Source organism: Lytechinus pictus, chromosome 15 (genome assembly GCF_037042905.1).
Source record: "Lytechinus pictus isolate F3 Inbred chromosome 15, Lp3.0, whole genome shotgun sequence".
Taxonomy (NCBI): domain Eukaryota; kingdom Metazoa; phylum Echinodermata; class Echinoidea; order Temnopleuroida; family Toxopneustidae; genus Lytechinus; species Lytechinus pictus.
Window position 1 is genome coordinate 27,483,016 of NC_087259.1, and position 23,208 is coordinate 27,506,223.

A 23,208-nucleotide genomic window follows, 5' to 3' on the forward strand; every position below is an offset into this window, starting at 1 on the left:
AGTTGGCATATATATTCAGACTTGCTGTACTCCGCCAACTTTGTTGAAAATGTGGGGATCATCGAACAATCGGGTTATTTACTTACTAGGCTTTTGGATGAGCTTTGTTTTGAAGGAGTCCAGAGACTTTAATTAATTTGAGATAGGGGTAACTGATGGTGAAACTTTCATAAATTGAAACAACAAGAACAAAAAAAAAATGTTTCCAACTATATTGATTGTTTACTCTATCATTTTGTCTTGAAGTACCCACCCATCAATCTGTTACTCAAGTAAAGTGCCATGATAATAACCAGCTTGAAATAATATTCTTTGCACTATCGCAGGTCTATCTTGGAAGAAACAAAAGAAGCTCAGAAGTTCAGAGAGAGACCCCATGGTGTTAGGTTTGTATTGAAATTATATTACAACTATAAATAAAAAATAACTACATTTATTTCTTATTTATGAAAAACACTGATCTTAATGAATTCTCTTTGTAACATTGTCCAACAAATTTCTTCCATGATTAATGATGTTGTTCAATAAGCCTGGGACAAATACCCTTTTGCCAATAGATTGTTGGCCGGGTAAATAATCAAATAGTTTGAACAATTGAGATTCCTGGATAATTGGAAATCAGCCAAAAGTTGGCCTTTTTGACTGACCTACAGTACCAGTGGTCACGCATAATTAAATGTTAAAAGTAGTATTCAGTTGCCGATTGGTGATCAAATACATTTGATTGTGTAAGTTTTACTCCCTGGCCTATTGTACACTTAATTTGTTTCCCCTTCAAGATGATGAACTGGTCCATACATAAGTATAATGTTGAAAATATTCATGTTGAATATATCCATTGTAATAAATTTTTGTAATCTAATGGTGAAATTGTCGTCTTTGATTGTACCTCCAGTGCAACAGCCCTTCTCACAGGCAAGAAAATGACAAAAGTCGAAGAAATGAATGATGTAAGTATTAGTTGAATCTTTGTGATACCATTTAAAGTTTTTCCCGTAGGCATAGCCGTCATGTGTGGCATGCTGACTTCACCGGGGTATGCCTCTATTATACACCGGTATGCTCTCAATGGTGTTGACATAGTTAGGTTTCATTGAACATAATCTATACCTTCAATTGCCCCAATTTTATCCCCTAACTTTCATTGTGCACCATTTTAGCACCTGTCAAATGCTATATCCATGCATTAAATCACTTCCCTTTACTCGTCTAAAAAATTGAATTCTTTAAAGAAATATGTTTTGATGCGCAGCAAAATGCATGCTTTGTTTATTTTTCATTAAAGGTAATGCTCTATTTCTCTTACTATTGCTGGTTTAGATGCTGATGTAGCCAATCTGTGCACATACCCTTTGGCCTCAGTAGCTCTCTCAATAATCTTGGAATTTATGTGGTTTCTTTTTTTTCATTTGTTATTGGTTAGCTTTCAAATGAGCAATGTTACATATAAAGAGCTGCATTGCATTATTCCATATATGTATCTTACATGTATGCGCCATGAAAAATCTGCAGAGTAGATTTGGCGCTTTTAAGTCACATCATCATCATCATTGTTATCAGTGTTTTTGTAATTTTTTATTTTTAATACTATCATTTCATTTATCTGATGTAATCTTTTTTTAAATTTTTTGTTTGTTTTAACTGCAGGATGACCCGTTCAATCTGAAGGCAGGTGGGATGTTGAACATGAAGGATATCAAGGACAGAAACAGAGACAGGTTTGTATATATAGGCATCCATCACTTCATGGTAAAATACCACTTGGTCTTTGAACCCATTCCACATGGTCTAATCTTAGTTTGTCAGCAACCAGGTTATCTGCGTGCCATTTGGTCTATTTGCAATTTAGCTCGTGTACCATTTTGTTCAATTTCCAGTCAGACTCCCGGGGGGGGGGGGGGCACTCAGTATATAAAGCATGGTGGGTATGTGCCGCGGAGGGGACCCCCATTTCTACACTCAAATTTCTGTTTCAAGGCATAGCATTTTTGTCTTATTGAGAAAAAGAACAAAGTTAGACGCTCCGAAGCATTTTCTTATCGAGAAAAAAGAAGAAAGAAATCCGCTCCAAAGCTTTGCATATTTTCCATTACGCCGTTCCAGCCGCATTGATCTGCTACAATGAGCCGCAATTTTGGTGAAAAGCGGCCGCAGAGCGCTTTCCGACTTTCGCCTCTGCGCTGGTGCACCCGGCGCCCGTGCCGCCTGGCTAGCTGCATACACGTATGCATACGCACTCCCACGCAGGCGACCCGTTCCAAGGACCCCCATTTTCACAAACATTGGTAGTTCTGAAGCCCGTTCCAAGGACCCTCCTTTTTACAATAAGCCCGCTCCCAAGCCCCCGTTTTTTGTCTCGCCCGCGGCACATACCTACTACTTTTTTGGTCGAGTACCCCCCCCCCCTCCCCCGGGGTCAGACTGTCCCCCATTTTGTATAAATCATATCCACTTTGTTTATCACTATATCTCGACATTAGCAGTGGCCCAGGGCAGCCAAAAATGAGAGTCCGGCCACAAAAAAATTCTGTAAAAGCCCACACTTGGTGGCTTGGTTTAGGCTACCAAAGTTTTAATAATAATATTTTTAGGGCCACCAAATTTGCGTTGCGGGCCACCAATGATATGAAATTGATGATTTTGGTGGACCCATTGGGCCACCAAGAAAAAAGTTAGTGTGGAGCCTTGACTATATGAACAAATGAACTTTTTGTGATTTATTGTTAATCAAATGTTTCATTTATTAAAGTGCAACTAATAAGTAGACAAAGTGAAAGATCACCCGGGCATTAGACTTAATGATAAAACAATTGATGTTTGGGCCAAATGATAGTTGGACTATGTATGAGTAGACCAACTGGGTATGGTTCCACTTGCCATTTTTTTTTTTTCTGTGATTGTACTTAAAACTTTTTTTTGTCAGCTTTAAAGGCCAAGTCCACCTCAGAAAAATGTTGATTTGAATCAATAGAGAAAAATCAGACAAGCACAATGCTGAAAATTTCATCAAAATCGGATGTAAAATAAGAAAGTTATGACATTTCAAAGTTTCGCTTATTTTTAACAAAATAGTTATATGAACGAGCCAGTTACATCCAAATGAGAGAGTCGATGATGTCACTCACTCACTATTTCTTTTGTTTTTTATTGTTTGTATTATACAATATTTCAATTTTTACGAATTTGATGATTAGGACCTCCTTGCCTGAAGCACAAAATGTTAAAATAATGGAATTCCACGTCTTCAGGGAGGAATGAAACTTCATTTCACATGACAATGACGAGAAAATCTAAATATTTCATATTTCATATAATAAAATACAAAAGAAATAGTGAGTGAGTGATGTCATCAGTTCCCTCATTTGCATACCGACCGAGATGTGCATATAACTGTTTTGTGAAATGAAGCGAAACTTTAAAATGTCATAACTTTCTTATTTTACATCCGATTTTGATGAAATTTTCAGTGTTGTGCTTGTTTAATTTTTCTCTTTTTATTCAAATCAAGTTTTTGTTGGGGTGGACTTGTCCTTTAAAATACTGGAATGACTTGCCAACTTATAAGAGACTGTCTCCATCAATAGAAATGTTCAGAAAGGTATTAGAAACCCATCTCTTTTGTTATTTGTAATTTTATCATTATATAATTCTTTTTAATTATTTCATTGCAAGTGTTTTGGGCCTTGATATGGGAAAAATGCAGTATAAGTAATAAGTAATGATAGAGTAATCTGTGGTGTCACATTACCCTATCTAGTCAAATAGAGAAATATAATTCTACATAGCATATACATGTAGGGGTTAAAAAAGGCACATGCTCCACAATATTTTTTCGATATCTCCAGAAAACAACAGGGGTTTGAAGTAAATTCTCAAGATATCGATGAAAAATTCCCTTTCCATTGGAAACTTGGTGCATTGTGAATTTTGGGGGTGCCATGCACTGTGTAATGACGATTTGGGGCAGTTTTGTAGTGGTAAAAACTCTTAATGTGTATGAAGTTTTGATTTTTTTTATTATTGTGAGGTATGCTCTGTTTCAAAGTACTAGACACATCAGACAGCATCAAAGTCCATGGTATTCCAATATGATTTGGATATACTGTGTAGCCTTAGCATGTACAGTTTCAGCTATTCCATGAATCTGAAATGTGTTATAAAACCCTCTTCCAGGTCTGATGAAGCTTATGATCGTGATGTTGCTAACATGGGAAGCACTTTTGCTGTTGAGACAAACCAGAGAGATGAAGACGCTGAAATGTAAGAACATGATATGGAGAAATAAAAAAAATTAAAACTTGATTTCATTCAATTCCATGTTACTCCTTTTCTCTGCAATCTATTCCACTCCATTACATTCTATTCAAATGAATTTTATTCCACTCTTTTCATTTTATTCTTTTCAATATTAGTCTACTTTGTACTATTCTTTCCTCCTCTTCATTCTTCTCCATTCCATTTTAATGCATTACAGTTAATGTTAAATGTATATTTTGATTGGCAAACTATTACAAGAACTGGCGGATTCTGAATTGACCAATTGTAGGCTTGTAGCTTCATTCCAATCCATTCTGTCATTCCATTTCAAATACTACATTCCATTTCATTTGATGCTGATTTACGTCATTCTGTTTTGAAGTTTACTGAAACAAGTGCCATGAGCGTCTCTGGAGGTGTTTGCGCTAAATAATACATCACCATTATTATCATTATTAAGTCATTTCGGATTATGACTTCATGGGCATCTGGATTCATTCTTTGCAACCATGCCTTCTGACTATTCAAGCATAAATGCATACCACATAAAATTGATATCGTAGTTTTGGAAGAAAGTAGTAACATTTTCAGGAAATACATATATAAGTTTTGTGCGCATTACATTGTGTTTTCATTAAATTTGTGATTTTCTAAGGTGTAAATTTTTTCAGACCTACCCGGCATATTCATGAAACTAATGATGTTGTCGATGTTGATTACAGTGACAGTGTTGATGATTACTCTGATCAATGTTTTAATTCATTGTCATCTTTTCTACCAGTCACAATTCATCAGATACCTTTGTACTGGATGTAAACATGTATATTGGTCTACACATTATTGTACATGTACTTTTTGTCCTTAATCTTACAGGATGAAATATATTGAGATAGAAATGAACAAGAAGAAAGGGTTAGACCTTGATAAAGAATCAGATCCGACAACAGAAGGACCTAAGTAAGTACAAGAGAGCTCTTGTCTTTTGTTTTGTGTGTGGGGGGAGGGGGGCATGAACATTAAAATCTTACCCAAGGTTATTATTTTGTCTCCATACTCATGTTTCATTGATCACCTTTGCATGATTTGAAGGTCATATTTGGGTCAATGAACTTTGCCGATCTTGCATGGTCAAGATTTTGAATTTATCTGATGATTTTCCTGATGAAAGTATAGTTGCTATCCAATTTAAAAAATAATACAATTGTTTTCAAGGATCGGCAAATGCATGCATGTAATTTCGTGTCAAGGTCATGAGGGTCAATAAACTTTACCATGTATAATGTGTAGGTAATTTAATTTTGGTCACTAGGTCATGTTCAATTTCAGATCATTAACTTTGATAAAATTTTTAATTTTTTTTCATTTGAAAAAAAAATAATCACATTTGATACAATTTTTTTGGGTGGGTTAATTTTTTTTTTGAAGTTTAGTCTGCGATATATTTGAAATATGGCATAAGTTTTGACCGCATGCATTGAAATATAATTCTTCAGAGCTGCCAAGTTGTATGGATTTAGTACTGAAAATGAGAATACTAATGGTTTCATGCAAACTACTGATTTCTGAGGTTCCAGTTATATGTGCTCTATGATTTTTCTTTGAAAATACTGATTTCCTCTCCAAAATACTAATTTTCAGCTTTTACAATGCTGAATTGTTCTTGGTCAGGTTGGCAGCTCTGATTCACGTAGTTTGACGTGGTGCAATGAATTTACCCTTTGTTTCCCTCTTCAGACATAAAACACCCGAGGACAAGCTCTATGAATTACCTGATCACCTCAAGGTTGAAGCACAGAAGAGCTCAGAAGAAATGCTTTCTAATCAGATGCTTTCTGGAATACCAGAAGTAGATCTTGGAATAGAGTAAGTCACAAGGGGCCTTAAAAGAAACTATTTGTGATCAATTGCTAATGTGTGTTGCTAATATACCATTTATATATCTATTGTGGCTATTTAGCCAGTTGATAGTTAGTTACTTCTTTTTTTTTTGCAAAAAGTTGACCAGCGATAAAGTGCAAATTTGCAATACATATTATTGCCAGGGTTGTGATTGATTTGGGACCATAGGGTCCCAATTTTGTAATTGATTGTAAAAAGAAAGATTTGTAATTGATTGTAAATTTCTTGCAACACCCCATTACTTTATAGTTTATGTTGGAATACTCTCAAGAAATCGTGTTGTGCTGTATGTTTTGCAAGTCTTGAATTCATGCCAGTATTTTTTGCACCAGTGTTCACTTTCCTTATAATTTGAAATTCAATTTACAATGTAAAAATCTCTTCTTGTTTTATTTGTTTATATAAATGAAAAAATGATTGAATTTGTCAGTGATCAGAGCTTTTAACTTACATAAATGTTTATATCACATCACCTGTTTTAATGATATATACATGTACATTTAAGTGGGTGAAATAAAAGGTCATTAATTTTTGCCAATGATGTTTGGAGCTGATTAATTTATTTATGTGGATAGTTCACTACCACTGTGGCTAAAGAAGTAAAATATGTCTTTTCTTCTTTCTAATCATGTCAGTGCTAAGATCAAGAACATTGAAGCTACTGAAGAAGCCAAGCAGAGACATTTAGAGGAGAGAAGAAATAAGAAGAAGAACACTACTTCCTTTGTACCAGCGAATATGGCTGTGAATTACGTCCAACATTCAAGATGTGAGTATACAAAAAATGATCTGTAATATGTGGGGGCGTCGTGGTCTAGTGGTTAAGACTCTCGTCTTTCAATCTGAAGGACATGGTTCCAATTCCCAGCCATGGCATGCTTTCCTTCAGCAAGAAATTTACTCACATTGTGCTGCACTTAAAGCTGTGAATTACGTGCAACTTTCAAGATGTGAGTTTACAAAAAATGATTTGTAATATTTGGGGGCATCGTGGTCTAGTGGTTAAGATTCTCGTCTTTCAATCTGAAGGACATGGTTCCAATTCCCAGCCATGGCATACTTTCCTTCAGCAAGAAATTTACTCACATTGTGCTGCACTTAAAGTTGTGAATTATGTGCAACACTCAAGATGTGAGTTTCCATAAAAATGATCTGTAATGTGTTGGGGCATCGTGGTCTAGTGGTTAAGACTCTCGTCTTTCGATCTGAAGTTAATGGTTCCAATTCCCAGCCATGGCATGTTTTCCTTCAGCAAGAAATTCACCCACATTGTGCTGCACTCAAGCCAGGTTAGGTGAATGGGTACTGGCAAGAAGTAATTTCTCAAAAAGCTGTGAGCACCGGAATCGGTAGACGAGCTTAGCCAGGGTAATATAGGAGCAACTTGAGCACCTAACAAGATGGATACATGCACCATATAAATCCTATATTATTATTTATTATCATTATTATTGTTGTTAATATTATTAATAATGATAAGTATTATTATTATCATTATTATCATTATTGTTGTTATTATTATCATTATTATTATTTATTATTATTATTATTATTATTATTATTATTATCATTAGCTTGATTTATAATGCGCTTTCTGCATGAGGATACAAAGCATTGCTATTATTACCCCAGTTTTAGCTGCACTGCCTATATAGGCACTTGAGCATTAGAGGAATTTAACCAGGTACCCATTCACCTCACCTGTGTTGAGTATAGCACAATGTGGATACATTTCTGGCTATAAGTTGGTTTTAATAAAAGCAGAAAGATTGAAGAACAATGTTGATAGTTTGATTAAAATCCATTAATTAGAGAGATATTTTCTTACAACATATGTGATCAGCTCCCCCATACATGTATATTGTGTTATATAAATCAATAAATACTCCTTGTAGAAGGAAGCAGGAAATAACGTGTCTGATGACTCATTTAATTCACAAACAAAATACTTTCATTTTTGGAGAAAATTGCAATTTATTGAATTTAAACTGTATCAGAATTATATGGTAGCTGTTCATCCGTGATATCAAAAAATCATAACTTCAAAAATTCAAAACCTCTACTAATGTATACATGTCATTTATTATTCTGCTTTCTTTGAAATTAATTCAACGTCAGCGTGAACTTTGCCTTTGAAGAATGACTTCTCTCTCCTTGTGTTAGATATGCATGAGGATTATTACGCATCCAAACATCAACGCAATCAACAGCGTCAGAAGAAGGAAGAGGAGACGAAACCTAAACCTGTGGTGGTAGGAGACGCTGACAAACCAAGAAAACCAGGTATGAAATCACACTCAGATTTGGGCAATTCCATAGGTTTTGGGGCAAAAATTACAAAATTTCAATTTTTAGCTGTGCATGTAGTTATCACCCGTTGCATTTGACAGTGAAGATCAATTCAGATGAGGCTGAGTTTTAATGCGTCGTTTTTATTTACATCACAGAACCGCCTGCTCCGACAGTCAAGAGGAAAGTTCCAAATGCTGAGAAAGCTACTGATGATTATCATTATGAACGGTTCAAGAAACAGTTGAGAAGATACTGATGATTATCATTATGAACAGTTCCAGAAACGGCTGAGAAGATACTGAAGAGCTCTCCACTCGATCAACCTCTGTGCAGTGTGAAGGAGAGGTCAAAGAATTTTTAAAATTCTCTTCGACATTTTTTATTGTCACTCATGTGCTCGCAAAAGAAGCATAAGAGGTACTGAAGATATTTTAGTATGCTTCTGCTATTCTTCCTAAGGAAACGCTGTGAGATCCAGTTGCCTAGGATTGTGTCTCTAAATACTCCTTGAAGCATTACATGAGGTACTGAGGATATACAAGTTATTGAACATCAGAATCTCCGATGTTTCCAAAGGAAATGCTTATAGATCCAACTGCTTCGGAAGTTTTAGATGATGATCTGTAGCATGAATTCCAAGTTATAGCTTCCTAGATTATGGCTGTTCCAATTCTGGGCTGTGCTTCCCAAAGAACAGGACAACTTTCACAAGAGAGTAGCAGGTACCCACTAAAGCGTAAAACTAAAAGTGACTCTTTGAATTCCATTAAATCCACTACTCAAATAGTCCCTGGTTCCTTAAGTATCTACTATTCAATAAAGTTGATTATGTAGTATTTTACTGAATTCTCATTAGTACTCTCCTGCATGTATTTTAGAATTAATAACCAATTGTAAAGGCCTCATTCACTATCATTGTACATTATTGAAATGATGTAAAGTTCATCTGTTGCTGTGCAGGGAAAACATATTTCTTTTCCCGCTACCTTTCATTTTGACTTACGTTTTTTTTATCAAACTAAGATGTAACTTACAGGGGCTTTGTAGGACATTACAATTAGGTCTGGTCTGAGACTGGCCTCGCAGTGTCACTAGAGTCTAAGACTCTTTGACATGTGCCTCAAAAGGATTTCAAGTTAAAACTGGCCTGCCAAAATGTTATGAAAGTGAAAATGAGCCTGAAATGACTAAAAAGCACCGATACAGGATATAGATTGCTCAGGCTGAAAAGAACATTTGTAGTATTTGGCAAGTAGTAGCTAGTTTTGAGTATCAGCCCTTATACATTAGTTGAAGCTGGAGGTTCCTTCATCATTTGCTTCAGCTAGATGTATATTAGCCTAATTAAAGGACAAGTCCACCCCAAAACAAAACTAAAGTTGATGTGAATAAAAAGAGAAAAATCCAACAAGCATGACTCTGAAAATTTCATCAAAATCTGATGTAAAATAAGAAAGTTATGACATTCTTAAATATCGGTTAATTTCAAAATAGTTATATGCACATCCTGGTCGGTATGCAAATGAGGGGACTGATGATGTCATCCACTCACCATTTCTTTTGTATTTGATAATAGGATGTATGAAATATTCTCATTTTCCCCTCACTCTCTGTGAAATAAAGTTTTCTTCCTCCCTGAACATGAGGAAATGCCATTGTCATAGCATGTTATGTTTCAGTCAAGTTGGTCCTTGTTGTCAAATCTGTAAAAATTGAAATATTGTATATAAATTCAAACAATAAAAAAAACAAAAGAAATAGTGAGTAATGGACACCATCACTTCAATCACTTGCATGTCAGTTTGTCACTGAGTTGTGCATATCACTGTTTTGTGAATAATAAGCGAAACTTTAAAATGTAAAAACTTTCTTATTTTACATCCAATTCTGATAAATTTTTATTTTTATTCTTGTTTGATTTTTCTTTATTAAGTCAAATCAACATTTTTCTGGGATGGACGTGGCCTTTAAGAAACTCTACAGTGCGAAGAGGGTGAGGTTCCCATTGTTTATAGTCCGTGTGACTGCATGTGGTCTTTCGTAGACTGTGGAATATGTCCCAGAATGCAGTGGGGCAATGTGTACTTTGGTTCTTGGTCTCAGTGCTGGAAGAGATGCAACTCAAAAACAACTTGATATTCAACAATTCAAGAGCATATTTTGGACGTGTGCTTGATTTGGGGATTGCGTTTGAACAAAGCTCTTTCTACAACCGGTCCATGTCATGGAGGATGTGATTAGCCTCAATCTAGAACTGGAATAAGAAATTAATCCACAATGTGCTACACTCAACCCAGGTGAGGTAAATTGGTACTGGCAGGAAGTAATTCCTCAAACAGCTGTGATCAAGAGAATCAGTAGACTAGCTTAGCCAAGGTAATAGAGCACCTTGGTCACCTGTAAAGGTGGATAGGTCTACATTACAAATAACCTATATTATTATTATGGTAACCTCTTTTGATATTGGAACTAAAGTGTTTTCCCTCATTCATTCTCTCTCAATTTCACTACCTACTTTCATTTTCCTCCACATACATCACTCTTTTATTATTCTTTTGATATCCTGATACATTCTTTATTTCACTACCAAGCACTCTATCACTCTCATCCACATGTTAGTTTCCATCTATTCTTTTGATGTTCCTATACATTCTCACCCTTACAATATTATAAACTTTGTCCATTGACATTGTATTCTAATTTGGTCCATAATAAAAACGCAAAGGCCAACGGGTATTCATAGACTATTCATAGCATATAACGGAGGGTGATAACTGGTCCTGTAATAATCTAATCTTTCTAATAAAATACAATTTGTCATTATCTTTGCTTGTTTTCATTAATATTTATTGTATAAATAAAGAGTGCATGTCATAAACATCAATAGAAAACGAAAGTACCAGTGATTTTTCACTTCCTTTACAGACGACCTTTACCCTGAAATTATAATCCAACATTCTTTATATTACATGTTGGAACATGTTGTTTTGAATAAATTAAGAAAAATCGAACAAGCATAACGCTGTAAATTTCATCAAAATCAGGTGTAAAATAATGAAGTTTTGACATTTTAAACTTTAGCTTATTCTTCAGAAAACAGTGATATGCACAACTCAGTGATAATCAAATGAGAGAGACGTGTCCATCACTCACTATTGCTTTTGTTTTTTTATTGTTTGAATTATACAGTAATTCTATTATACAGATCTGACAATAAGGACCAACTTGATTGAACCACAAAATGATAAAACAGTGGTAATTCTACAAGTTCAGGGAGGGATAAAACTTTGTTTCACATGGCAATGAGGAAAAAACTAAAATATTACATATTTCATATGATAAAATACAAAAGAAGTAGTGAGTGATGTCATCAGTTCCCTCATTTGCATATCGACCAGGATGTGCATATAACTGTTGTGTGAAATTAAGCGAAAATTTGATATGTCGTAACTTTCTTATTTTACATTCTGCTTTTGATTAAATTTTCAGAGGTTCGCTCATTAGATTTTTCTTGTTATGCAAAAACAACCCTTTGTTGATGTGGATTTGTTCTTAAACAAACAACAACCACGAAAATACAAAAAATAATGAATGTTAGTGTCTGTATACATAACACTTCTACCAAAGAATAACAAACAATTTTTTCACCATTTTGATATCTAAATTAAAAAAAGAGAAATGTGGTATATAATATAATGATAAAGTATGTTTTATCTTTATTTTGCTATCACCCTTCTTAATATTCTCATAGCAAAATACATATGAGATAACTTAATTGTAAATGAGTATCATATTCATTCTTTATTCAATAGGCAACACACCAGATTATCGTGATTAACATATTGGTTTGTGTTTCATATCCAATTAAACAAAGATAATTCATTAGGCCTTAAAAATGTGTTATGTTGCCCTCATCTAACTTACCATAGAATGCAAAACATGGTGGCTTTTTGGGGAGGGGGGAGTGGCAGACCAAAAATATGCAAACTTGTCAATTTTTTGTGAAAAAGTGTTAGATTCGGGAGAAGAATTTTGCTCAAATTTGTTTGGGAGAGATTTCCGCCCTTGCAGTTTTGAGAGATTTAAAGTTATCTCCCAAAGAGATTACACGTAATGGCATGCATACTTGTTCAATGTATGTGCTTATCCTTTAGCACAGCTACCCTAATCGGGAGCTTGAGTATTCAGAGCCTTTCATCCTACCATGTGTGACCTAGGTGGAGAGTGTTAAGTGTGGATAAATGCCTTAACCAAAGGACGCGAGTGCTGCGGAGAGATTCTAACCCATGACCTTGTGGTTGGACGTCCGGAGACGTATCCACTGAGCCACAGCACAGCTTCTATATTGCTATAGAATAAGTTAACATACAAAAAAATCTCATTTAAAGATGGTCCCCTTATTTTGAAAGAGCAATTCTGATTCGTTCCAAATAATTCTCCTTCACGAAATGTGCATGCAACGATGATCATGATAGAATGCTAACCTTTGTGTTAGCCAAGGAAGAACCGAAAGACTATGTGTCCCCTCTGATCCACATAACTTATCTCGTATGTTTGGATCGATATTAACATCCACCCCATTCATAATTACTTCCATTATATGCGATTGAGTTGGTTGCCCCGCATTGTTCCTGACGATATTCAACAGCTCTGTTTTTGCAATTCTGTCAATGTAACCATTAATTTCATTCAGAATCATTAATAAAATTATGGAATTACTAGTAGGTCCATGATAAAATGGATAGTTGATCTGTCTCTCATTGGTCTCTCACAAAGTCACAAGAAGCAATTCTTGCATGAGAACATGTTTTATGTACACGAGATGATGGTTTTCCCTTCACAAAATAAGAAGACGATTTTCACTGATTTATTCTTGTTTAGATTATAGACATAAATGATTAGTGGAGTATCGTGACTAGAGTTATCATGACATCCACATACCGATTCTGCCATATCTCTGAGAAAATATAAAATACATGTATCAAGAAAAGACAATTTTCAGAATACCACCCCAGGGTAATAATACTTAAATTGTAAAGCGCCTAGAAACATTACGTATTAAGCACTTTGATTACTATCGATATTATTATTATTAGTATTATTGATTTTTTTCTACGTGATATCAACGACAGCTTTAACTGATTATTTCCTGCATTTATGTTACTCTAAATAATTTTCTACATTGGTATACGTGTTACTTGTTTTGTAATCCATGCACTGACCCGCCATTTGTTTGGAATGGAAACGTATGTTTTATTGTATGTTTTGTTATGTATATATAGTATATCAGTGTCTTTGAACTTGAATAAAGTCATGATGAAACAACAACTTCTCTTTTGTTTCAGCTTCCACAATTCCAACTCTCACGCTTACAAAAATTACAGAATTCTGCAGCCCGTATTGTTACCCTTATCAGACGATCTACTCACATAAATCCAGTTCTGTCCTCACTGCATGGGTGTCGATCACGGGGGGGGGGGGGGATGGGGGATATATCCCCCCCAATATTTCAAGTGGGGGGATGGCCTGTATTATCATCCCCCCCCCCCCAATAATTTAGGGTAGAAAAATTATAATAATGATGATGAAAAAATGTAAAGGTTTGATCATGATGATTATAGTGATGATTATAAGGAAAGGAGGAAAAGGAAAGGGAAAAGAAAACGAAGAAAAAACAATTTTTTTAATGGAAAAGGAAGGAAAGCGTGAAAATGTACGAAAGAAGAACATTTGAGAAAGAACAAATCCGGGAACAAATCATTCCGAAATAGGCCTATGTAATGCAATAGCACGGTGGGAAATGAATTAAAAGATGACAAAATGGCAACCAATAGCGGGAAACGAAGGTATAGGGGTTAGTCAAAAGCTAAATTGGAAAAGAAAAGGGACAAGGAAAAAAAAATAATAACACGACCGGGCTGCCGATGATTGAAATTAAAGAGCGGGAAAAAAGATGGACTTCATACAACATTGTGCTATAAGCTTGCTAAATTTTATGCAAATAAGCTACCCGGGCTTTGCCCCAGACCCCACGCAGTAGGGGCTCTTCATTTATAACCTTCAAATGGCTCTATAACGCCCCCGTTCAATCACAATCAATCACTGGCATACAGGCGCGGGGGGGGGGTCTTGGTTCCACACCCAAGAGAAAATAAAAGAAATTGTAGGAGACAACGTATAATGAAATGAATGGAAACAATGAAATGCGTTATTTGCTGAATATAATGGAAAAAGCTATCACATAATTAAAATTTAATTTCAATTGGTAATTTTTTTTCCAGCTCGCTTTGCATGCTGGCGACTTTTTTTTTACAAATTTTCCCGCATTGCTATGTTTTGCCCTTTAAAAATATTTGGTTCATTATGCAACCGGGTTGAATAAATGTGTTGTGTACAAGCTATATTCTGTATATGACCGCGATTTGATTAAAATAGCGGCAATCTGCGAGGTTTAAATGGCTTTGATATCAAAAAGTTCCGGGAGTTCCGCCCGGACCCCAACCGCACAGCACTGCGTATGGAAGGGTTGGGCCATGGCCCCCAAAAGTTCTACAAACAAGAATAATAAAAAAGAGGAAAGAAAAGCAAAGGAAAAGTGTAGGATATGATTTTATTTACTGAATATAATGTTAAAAAATAGCTCAAAGTTAGATTCTCATGAAAAGGTGATTTTTTTATTCTCGCTCGCTTCGCTCGCTCGGGACTTATATAAAGCGGCTTTTTAGCACATGTGCTATACTGCTCCCCTGTTTTTTTTCTTTCTTTTTTACTCTTCACGCTACTTCCACAAAGAATCCTGTTCACAGTGGCCTATACAGACCACAAAAAAGGAATCTAAAGAGAGAAGAGTGAAATATATTATTTTCTGGATATCATGTCAAAATCTATCACAAAATTGGACTTCCTTTTCACGTGTTTTGGGGGTCGCGCATGGTATCCACTCGTCAATGTAAGTGGCCCCCCGGGGCTGGGAGGCGAAAAGCGAACTGAATCACTATGACCCACAGGTGTCTCCTCCCGATATAACTGATTGGGGGAGTGTATTAAAAAGGTCCAAATTTTTGCTTGCTCGCTTCGCTCGCTCGCAACTGTTTTTAAAGATAAATTCTGCCCGATACGCAATATCACACCTGCACTGAATACAGTGGTGAGGCACGCTAACACACAACGCTATAGCATCAGACTTTTTTGTTAGACGCGTTTTGGCATGAGCGGGACTCGAACCCCTCACGTTGAGATCTACGATCTTATCCGAAACATGCGCTCTAACCGACTGAGCTACGCTGCCTCCCCATTGTCTTCATTATGACGTATATTGTTGGTACGTGGATGATTTCATCCACTGTGTTTTTGCCCCGCGAGCTATGCATGACAGCGTGTAAAAGTGATGCAAGATAAAAGTTTATTTATGCTGATCTTTTGTAGCTGAATAAATATGTTCTAATAAATAAATAACCCGCGAGCCAATTCTGCATCGGCTGCATTATAAGGTCTTTGATCGGCTGTCGGGACTGCACATAGACTAATAAATACGTATAGACGGAAAGGTAGCACCCGCGGAAAAGCCTCATTTAAATAACATTTGCATATAACGTACAGATACTCCATAGAAGCTCCATGGTGATAAGCGTATTTTGTACCACTTTTGGCCACACCTCCTGGGAGACATTTGAACCGAATCCTAAGCCCTCATTTGCATATTGCTAATGAATCATTTATTTTTTCTTTGCGTATTCGCAAGATACTGTGATTTGATTGGACATTACCTCATGAATAATGTATTTTTCTATTGAAATTCGTACGTCATAATTTGACCCCTATCGTCACTTCGGCTTAATCAAGGGCTGAAAGGTGACGTCATCCGCACAGAAGAAGGTTATTTCCTTGAAAGATTTTCGGTGAGTACTGTCAGATTAACGCTGAATTTTAATTCATTTACAAAAATAAATCAAAAGATCTGATGTTATATGGGATCTTTAGATGTCTGGGTATAACGTGAATTAATTTTTGTTTATAAAAAGTGAACAATTAGGAAGCAAACGACTTGCGAAAACTCAAAACTATTTCCATCGTCGTGAGCTAAAAATGGTGGCTATAAAGCCTATATTACTTGATGTAAATCTCCATCTGCTACCATTTGAGACCTCGTATATTCAATTCACGCCAGACTTTCGGGCGAGAGTTTCTCTGAAATTTCGATTCCTACCGAAGATCTCAGCAGGCATGAAATGAACTAGAATCTAGATAACGTTTAGGCTACACATATTGAGTTTAGAAAGACATTCACTCCATTAACCCGTCCCTTTGAATTCACATATCAAGACAATAGGACCGTAGCCTCTAGACTAGATCTAGAGTCTAGTCCTCGATCATTTTGTAAAAAAAGATGTTTTTCCCAAACTTATTTCTACTAATAATACGGTACTACACTAGTTCTTATGTTTCCTTTTATTTTTTTAAACTTGAAAGTTGGGCCTACCGCCTTGATCTAGATCTAGACCAAGTCTAAGTTAATCTAACTTAGAGTTAGACGTAGGGCCTAGGCCTACCCCGGGGTCTGAACGTCGCCACTTAATTCGGACAGCCTCGGACTCGGCAACATAGATCTAGAGAGTAGAGGGGAGTAGACTAGAGATCTAGTCTAAGTTGGGCCTAATTCATCGGTAGATCTGATTACAGGTCTTGGCTAAAGCTAAAAGAAAACATTTCTACCTCCCAGCCTATCTAGCTTAGGCTAGGTCTAACTTGTTATAGACCTAGACTAGACTTGGATCTAGGCCTACAACAAAGTCAAAGCGACCTGTAGAATCTATATAGGCCCTAGGCTTAGTATTATTTCAGTCAGGGTCTTAATTTAAGGCCAAAGGGTTTATTTAATTTTGGAGGTTAGCTTTTGTTTGGCCTAACGTGCAGATTTTCCATCGGAGCACTTGTCATCAGACTCAGAGCAAATGTCATGAAACTATTTTAAAGACACGTCTAGGTCAAGACAGCTTTAGTCTAGATCTAACACTTGTATGATTCAATAAATTGAAAGTTCGCAGAATAGTAGGTTTAACAAATATGAAATTTAGATCTAGGCCTACTTTTGATGTAGATCTAGATCTACTTACATTTAGTTCCAGATCTATGTACGTCAGAGTCTATGACTAGATCTAGATATATACGCTATAGTCCAAGTGTTATGTTTTTTTTTTTTTACAAATACAATAGCTTGTATTGCTAACATTTCTGTCTGTGTATTGTTTTAATCAACAGACATAGAACATGATGCTGCTTCACATCCTCTTTTAAAGACTCAAGAATTACAAGACCAAATTAAGCTGCAGGACCCTCCTGATTCAAAAAGGTAAAAAAAACAATAATCATCCTATATATCAAACTGAATGACTTCATGTATTTACATACCAAACGACTTTATCCAAGAATGATTCCAGATGTCGATGATTTCATAATCCTACAATGGTTATATTAAAACCCATTTCAAATTTCAATAGCCATGTTCAATAATTTACAAGATAATTGTTTAGTAAATTCTTTTTAGTGTCAATACACAAATTAATTTCTTTGAAATTTTGCTAACTCATAGATTTTGACATCATTGGCATCTGGAGTCATTAATTTTAGCCATGCCTTATTTTGGTGCAAATCAAAATCTACATCTCTGCAAAGAATACATACTGACTATCCAACCATGAATATGATATCAAATTAATTTGGGAGAATATACTCTTTCTAGTGGTATATAATATGCGTTCATGACATATTTTTACCTTAAATTGGGGTTTTGTGAGGTGTCCTTTTTTTTTTTTTTTTTTGGGGGGGGGGGGGGCTCACACGGTAGACCAAGATCTAAGTTTTATTGAGTAAATGAAAAAAAATCAGCTCAGAGACTAGGCTGGAGTCGTTTTGACAGGCTCCATTTTCATTTTCACCTGTCATATTTTCACGGGACAATTAATATCACCAACCGGTAGATCTAGCTTGTCAAAATTAAATAAGAAAATCAGAATATACTATACTATAGGCTAAGCAAGTGGAAAGTCATTTTGTAATCAATTTATTTGCTTCCTACCCACTCATGAATTCTTCAATCCACACCAGATTTTGTAAAGGCGACTCATTCGGCTTGTGATTTCATTAAGCTTTTATATTTTTTTTAATTTCTTTTTATTTTGATGATGGCTTGATTGAATTGCTAACATTTCTGTCTTTTTGTGTGTTTTTTTTTCAACAGACATGGAACATGACTCTGCTTCACATCCTTTGTTTTAGAGACTCAAGAAATACAAGACCAAATTAAGGGTTTGTTTTTTTAATTCCAATAACAATTTTCTGGTGGAAGAATTAGGGAATAATGCATTGACAATATGCCAAACATCCTATATCAAACTGAATTACTGCATGTATTTACAATAGAGTATTGTAACCGCTTCCCCCTCACCACTGACCAAACAAAACCCACAAACAATTTTAGAGGGATAGGGTTATTTTAGGGGTAATTATCCTTGCTGATTGTAGAGTTTTTACAAATATGGATGTACAGTTAATGATGATGTTTATGATAATAATACTTAGAATAATAAATTCATTACGATGACATAACAGTAATGATGAATAAATATGATAATTCAGCACTATAATATGTACATGAAATTGTGTAACAATTTTGGCAATGAAGAATTTTTAACAAAAATAATGATCAATGAATTCGGGGGGGGGGGGCATGTGACATTGCATCTGTGTTTGTGAGGACAGTAGTCTCTTTCACACCATTTCATCTTAAGCAGATGGGAACGAGCTCTGATCAAAATTTGATCTTTAAACTCAAGAGGAAAATAATTGTTACCTGATTTATGTATTTGGAATAAAATGAATTGAAATAATAATTTTGTCATTGTCACTGAATTAACAAGTCTTCTATAATTCTTTTAGCTGAGAGTTTAGGTGAATCAAGATATTTGAGGAGACACTGAAAGTACTAGTAGAATTAATGGACAAGCAATAGTGAACAAGCAGCATAAATTTAAGAGTAATGAGACCTACATTTTGCAGCCATGGATCAAGGTTGGAGGGGGTGGTAGTTGCAGGTTTTCTCTGTAAAAATCACCCCCATTAAAAAACATAACAAATAATATATAAAGATATTTATAAAAAAGGAATAAATTTGAAAATAAAATAGAAAACAATCCTTTTGAGAACCAGGACCTTTAAGGTGGAGGGCAAAAGACTCCCCCCCCCCCCTTAAAGAATTTTTGATCCATGGCTGTTATGTAGATGTGATAGAGAATTTCTAAATATATATATTTTTTAAATGAGAAAGATACATGGGTGATTTCAAGTTTGCTGTTGAACTTTTGGTGTGGCGTCTTACAAGTTTTACATCATCATCACAGCACCAAAATTACAATCAAATTGATTCATAGATTCATCTCACTTGATGTTGAGCTATTAATGTGATTTGGATTATTTTTGTAAACTCACATTAGGTTTTGGAGGAAGGAAGAACTCAATTGTGCTACGAACACCAACGCCAAAGTTAGAATCACCCAGTGTATTTTCTTTTTTTAATGAATTGCGGGAAGAGCTGAGAGGTGGAAAATATAAGAGAAAGAGTTGTGTGTGTGGTTTAATAATGAGAGTGCGATATGGCAAAGAGAGAGCTGAAGAGAGATTAAAAGAATAGATAATGTATTATAATGATAATGTGAAGGGGCATAGGGTGCACAAGAGAGTGGACAGAGCCAATTGACAATTTACCCACAAGGAGAAACCATAAAGGGCCATTTTATTCTTTATTTATTTTGAGAGGAGGCGGGGATAAATGAGGGAGAAACAATTTATAAAGAGTGGGGAAGAGGAATAAGATGAATAGAGATGACTTTTAAAGACAAAAATTAGGCCAATCAGAGTGTGTGTGGGGGGGGGGGGCAAAGCCGATCAGTGCGCCCCCCCCCCCAATTTGACAGGCTCAATTAAAAATTGTAATGTAAAGTGTGTCCCCCTTCTGAAAGTGAAGACCCCCCCTTTTTTTTTGCTTTTCAAATTTTTCCTTGAGAAAATGTGCCCTCCTTTGGAAAAATCCTAGATCCGCCCTGCCTGAAACTGATGAAGTTTGGTAATGACATGTCACTTATCTGTGCTCTTAAAAAGAGTGAACACAAAGAAATTAGATTACCCCCCCCTGCAAAAAAGAATTAAATGATCATTATCAATAATTGGAAAGGCTTAGCGTAAAAAACACACTATTAATTAATTACAGAAAATAAATAGGTTCTAATTAAATCCAATCCTATTTTCTAAAGAAATTTTGGATTCAGAATTTGTTTTTACTATATCATTACTAACATACACTGCGATGTGAAACATGCCTCTAGTGATTCTGATCTGGAGAACAGCAGAGAAAGGTCGTATTTTTTTTTAAATGAAAGAACCAAATTACAAAACCAGTAAGTGAAACGTTCAAACTGAAATACATAGTTATTATTTATATTGGCGTATTGTTATTGTGAAATAAACTAGTTCGTAAATATCTTCCCCTTTCATTTACACCGATGTTAAAAAGAAGATAAAAACAGGCTGATTCCCCCCCCCCCCCCCCCCCCCCCATCTCCAGGTTAAACAAGATTAAGAAAAGTGTCAGGCTGCGGTGCTAGTGTACGTTGCATGTAAACTGCATTCTATGCACGGATTGAAAAACATGCATTCATGATGACTCATTGTAGTGAAGAACGCTGATTGGTCAATAGTAGTAAGAAGTAGATTAGTCACGTGATGAATATATTAAATTTCATGAATAATTAACGCAAAGTTGACCTCGCTCAATGCGCATGCGTGACGCTGATCTCCACTTTCTGCTTCGTCATATAAAGAGTCTATTGGGATGTGTGGAGCAGCGAACTGATGAATTATTCATGCATATGCAAATGGGGGCTTAGGATTTGCCCAAATGTCTCCGACAAAATGGCGGAGCTTCGGGGGCCTGGGCAAAGACCTTATAATATATTACTAGACCGAAAGCTGCGTGCGCGTTCAGCACAAAACAAATGAGATTAGGCTCCGCCTACCGCGATCATTTGAAGACAAAAATAAGCCCTCATTGACATTCATGAGCATGAAGATATTCATAATCCGGCCTTTTCATTGGCTAAGAGCGTCATTAATACGCGATTTCCCCGATTCCTTGTCATCGATACTAGTGGTATCGTGTTACAGAAATAATTATTCATTTGACCTCATTACGTCATCTAATTTATTCATTCTGAAACTTTTCTTTCCACACACAAAATGGACCTACGAACACTCCGGTAAGTACGTATAAATTGATATAACCACATGAATTCAGTGGACTATTTACACATTTCACACTGTATTTTGTGATCTTAGGTTATTTCTTTAACAAATTAGAGAATTTGCTATCATTCTTCTGTTAAAGGAAAGCAGAATTTGGTCTTTGAAATTGAAGTTAGATTGTCATCGTCGCACAGTGCAACCAGTATGTTGCTTGCAGTGTATTTTGTACGGGCTCCTAGCCGGCTGGGAATCGAGAGATAATCGGGCTGGTTTGGTTCACCTCCAACAAGGACCAACCCACGATTGATTAAAACAAGAAGAATGAGGCTTCTTTTTGTACACTGTAACGTTAGATCTAGAGGGAGATCTGCATCTGTCTTCAGTAGATCGAGACTCAGTCAGGAATAAACTGTGAAGCGGAGTGTGGATGAAGATACGCCTGTCATTGACATTGTGACTTTGTGTCAGTCCTCACTTTCAGATATCAAATTTATTTTGCATAACTTCAGGCTTCTGCATTTAGCCCCCACCATTTTAACTCTTATTGTTATTCATAAATATATAGACTCGGTCTTAGAAATAACATGCTGCTCTGCATGTTTGTCTTATTATCAATAGATCTATGACCTAGATCTTCTTAATCCTAGGCCCTACTTACTTCATGTTTATACTTAGATCTAGGCTACTTTACTTTTATTTTTATCGATGCTATCATTTTATCAAGAGCTAGGCCTACCTAATTAAAATCTAGTCTAACTTATACTTTCCCAACCCTCGATACTTACCCCCAGGGCTTATGATCTAGGTCTGTAATTTAGGCCTAGATCTAGGTCTGGGCCTAAACGACTCCATTTACATGTACGAGTATGACTGTCAGTGGACCAAGGAGTCGGACTAGATCTAGATCTACTCTCGGTCAATAATGGCAATGAAGTCTTAGCCAGGAATAAAAGTCAAAGTCAGACATCAAAAATTTCTAAACCGATATAGGGTTTAGAACCGAAGCTTTACTTTCTAGGTCTAGATAGATCGAGAGTCCATCGTTAGTCTAGATCTAGACCTAATTTAGATACATGAGTCATGAATGCTGTCGCACAGCATTGAGTCTCGTTGGACTAGATCTATACTTTCTTACAAATAGATCTAGACCTAGTGCATGAGATTATGAAATTATGTTAAAGTCTAATGAAATAAGATTCGGAAATAAAAAGATCCAGATTTTTTTTTTTTTTGGGGGGGGGGGCAGACATGTGAAAAAATTTAGAGAAACCTAAAATTCAGAAAGCGAGGGCCAGAAGCGACCAATATTACCTAGGGCCGTTTTGTGCATTTTCTAAAGTAAAATTGAAGGATGTCATGCAATTCTCTTTTTGATGAAGGTTTTCACATTTCTGATTTCAGCTCTTACCCAAACCCCTCCCCCTATACATACGGCCATGAAAAAGATCATTTCTTATTATTGTTCTC

General features: G+C 35.8%; 1 protein-coding gene and 1 long non-coding RNA gene across 2 annotated transcripts; both read left to right on the plus strand.

The window, feature by feature from the left end:
* Nucleotides 1-325: 325 nt before the first annotated feature.
* Nucleotides 326-11,271, plus strand: LOC129278016 (splicing factor C9orf78-like). The gene is made up of 9 exons (XM_064109954.1): nucleotides 326-386; nucleotides 896-950; nucleotides 1,648-1,718; nucleotides 4,174-4,260; nucleotides 5,131-5,214; nucleotides 5,992-6,120; nucleotides 6,792-6,925; nucleotides 8,320-8,439; nucleotides 8,604-11,271. Exons 2-9 carry the CDS (start codon nucleotides 924-926, stop codon nucleotides 8,702-8,704), a joined length of 753 nt encoding a protein of 250 aa, XP_063966024.1. The 5' UTR covers nucleotides 326-386; nucleotides 896-923; the 3' UTR covers nucleotides 8,705-11,271.
* A 5,050-nt stretch (nucleotides 11,272-16,321) lies between these two features.
* On the plus strand, nucleotides 16,322-18,787 carry LOC135156754 (uncharacterized). The gene is made up of 3 exons (XR_010295780.1): nucleotides 16,322-16,346; nucleotides 17,707-17,797; nucleotides 18,686-18,787. It is a non-coding gene; the product is annotated as an uncharacterized LOC135156754 (long non-coding RNA).
* The last annotated feature ends 4,421 nt before the right edge of the window (nucleotides 18,788-23,208 follow it).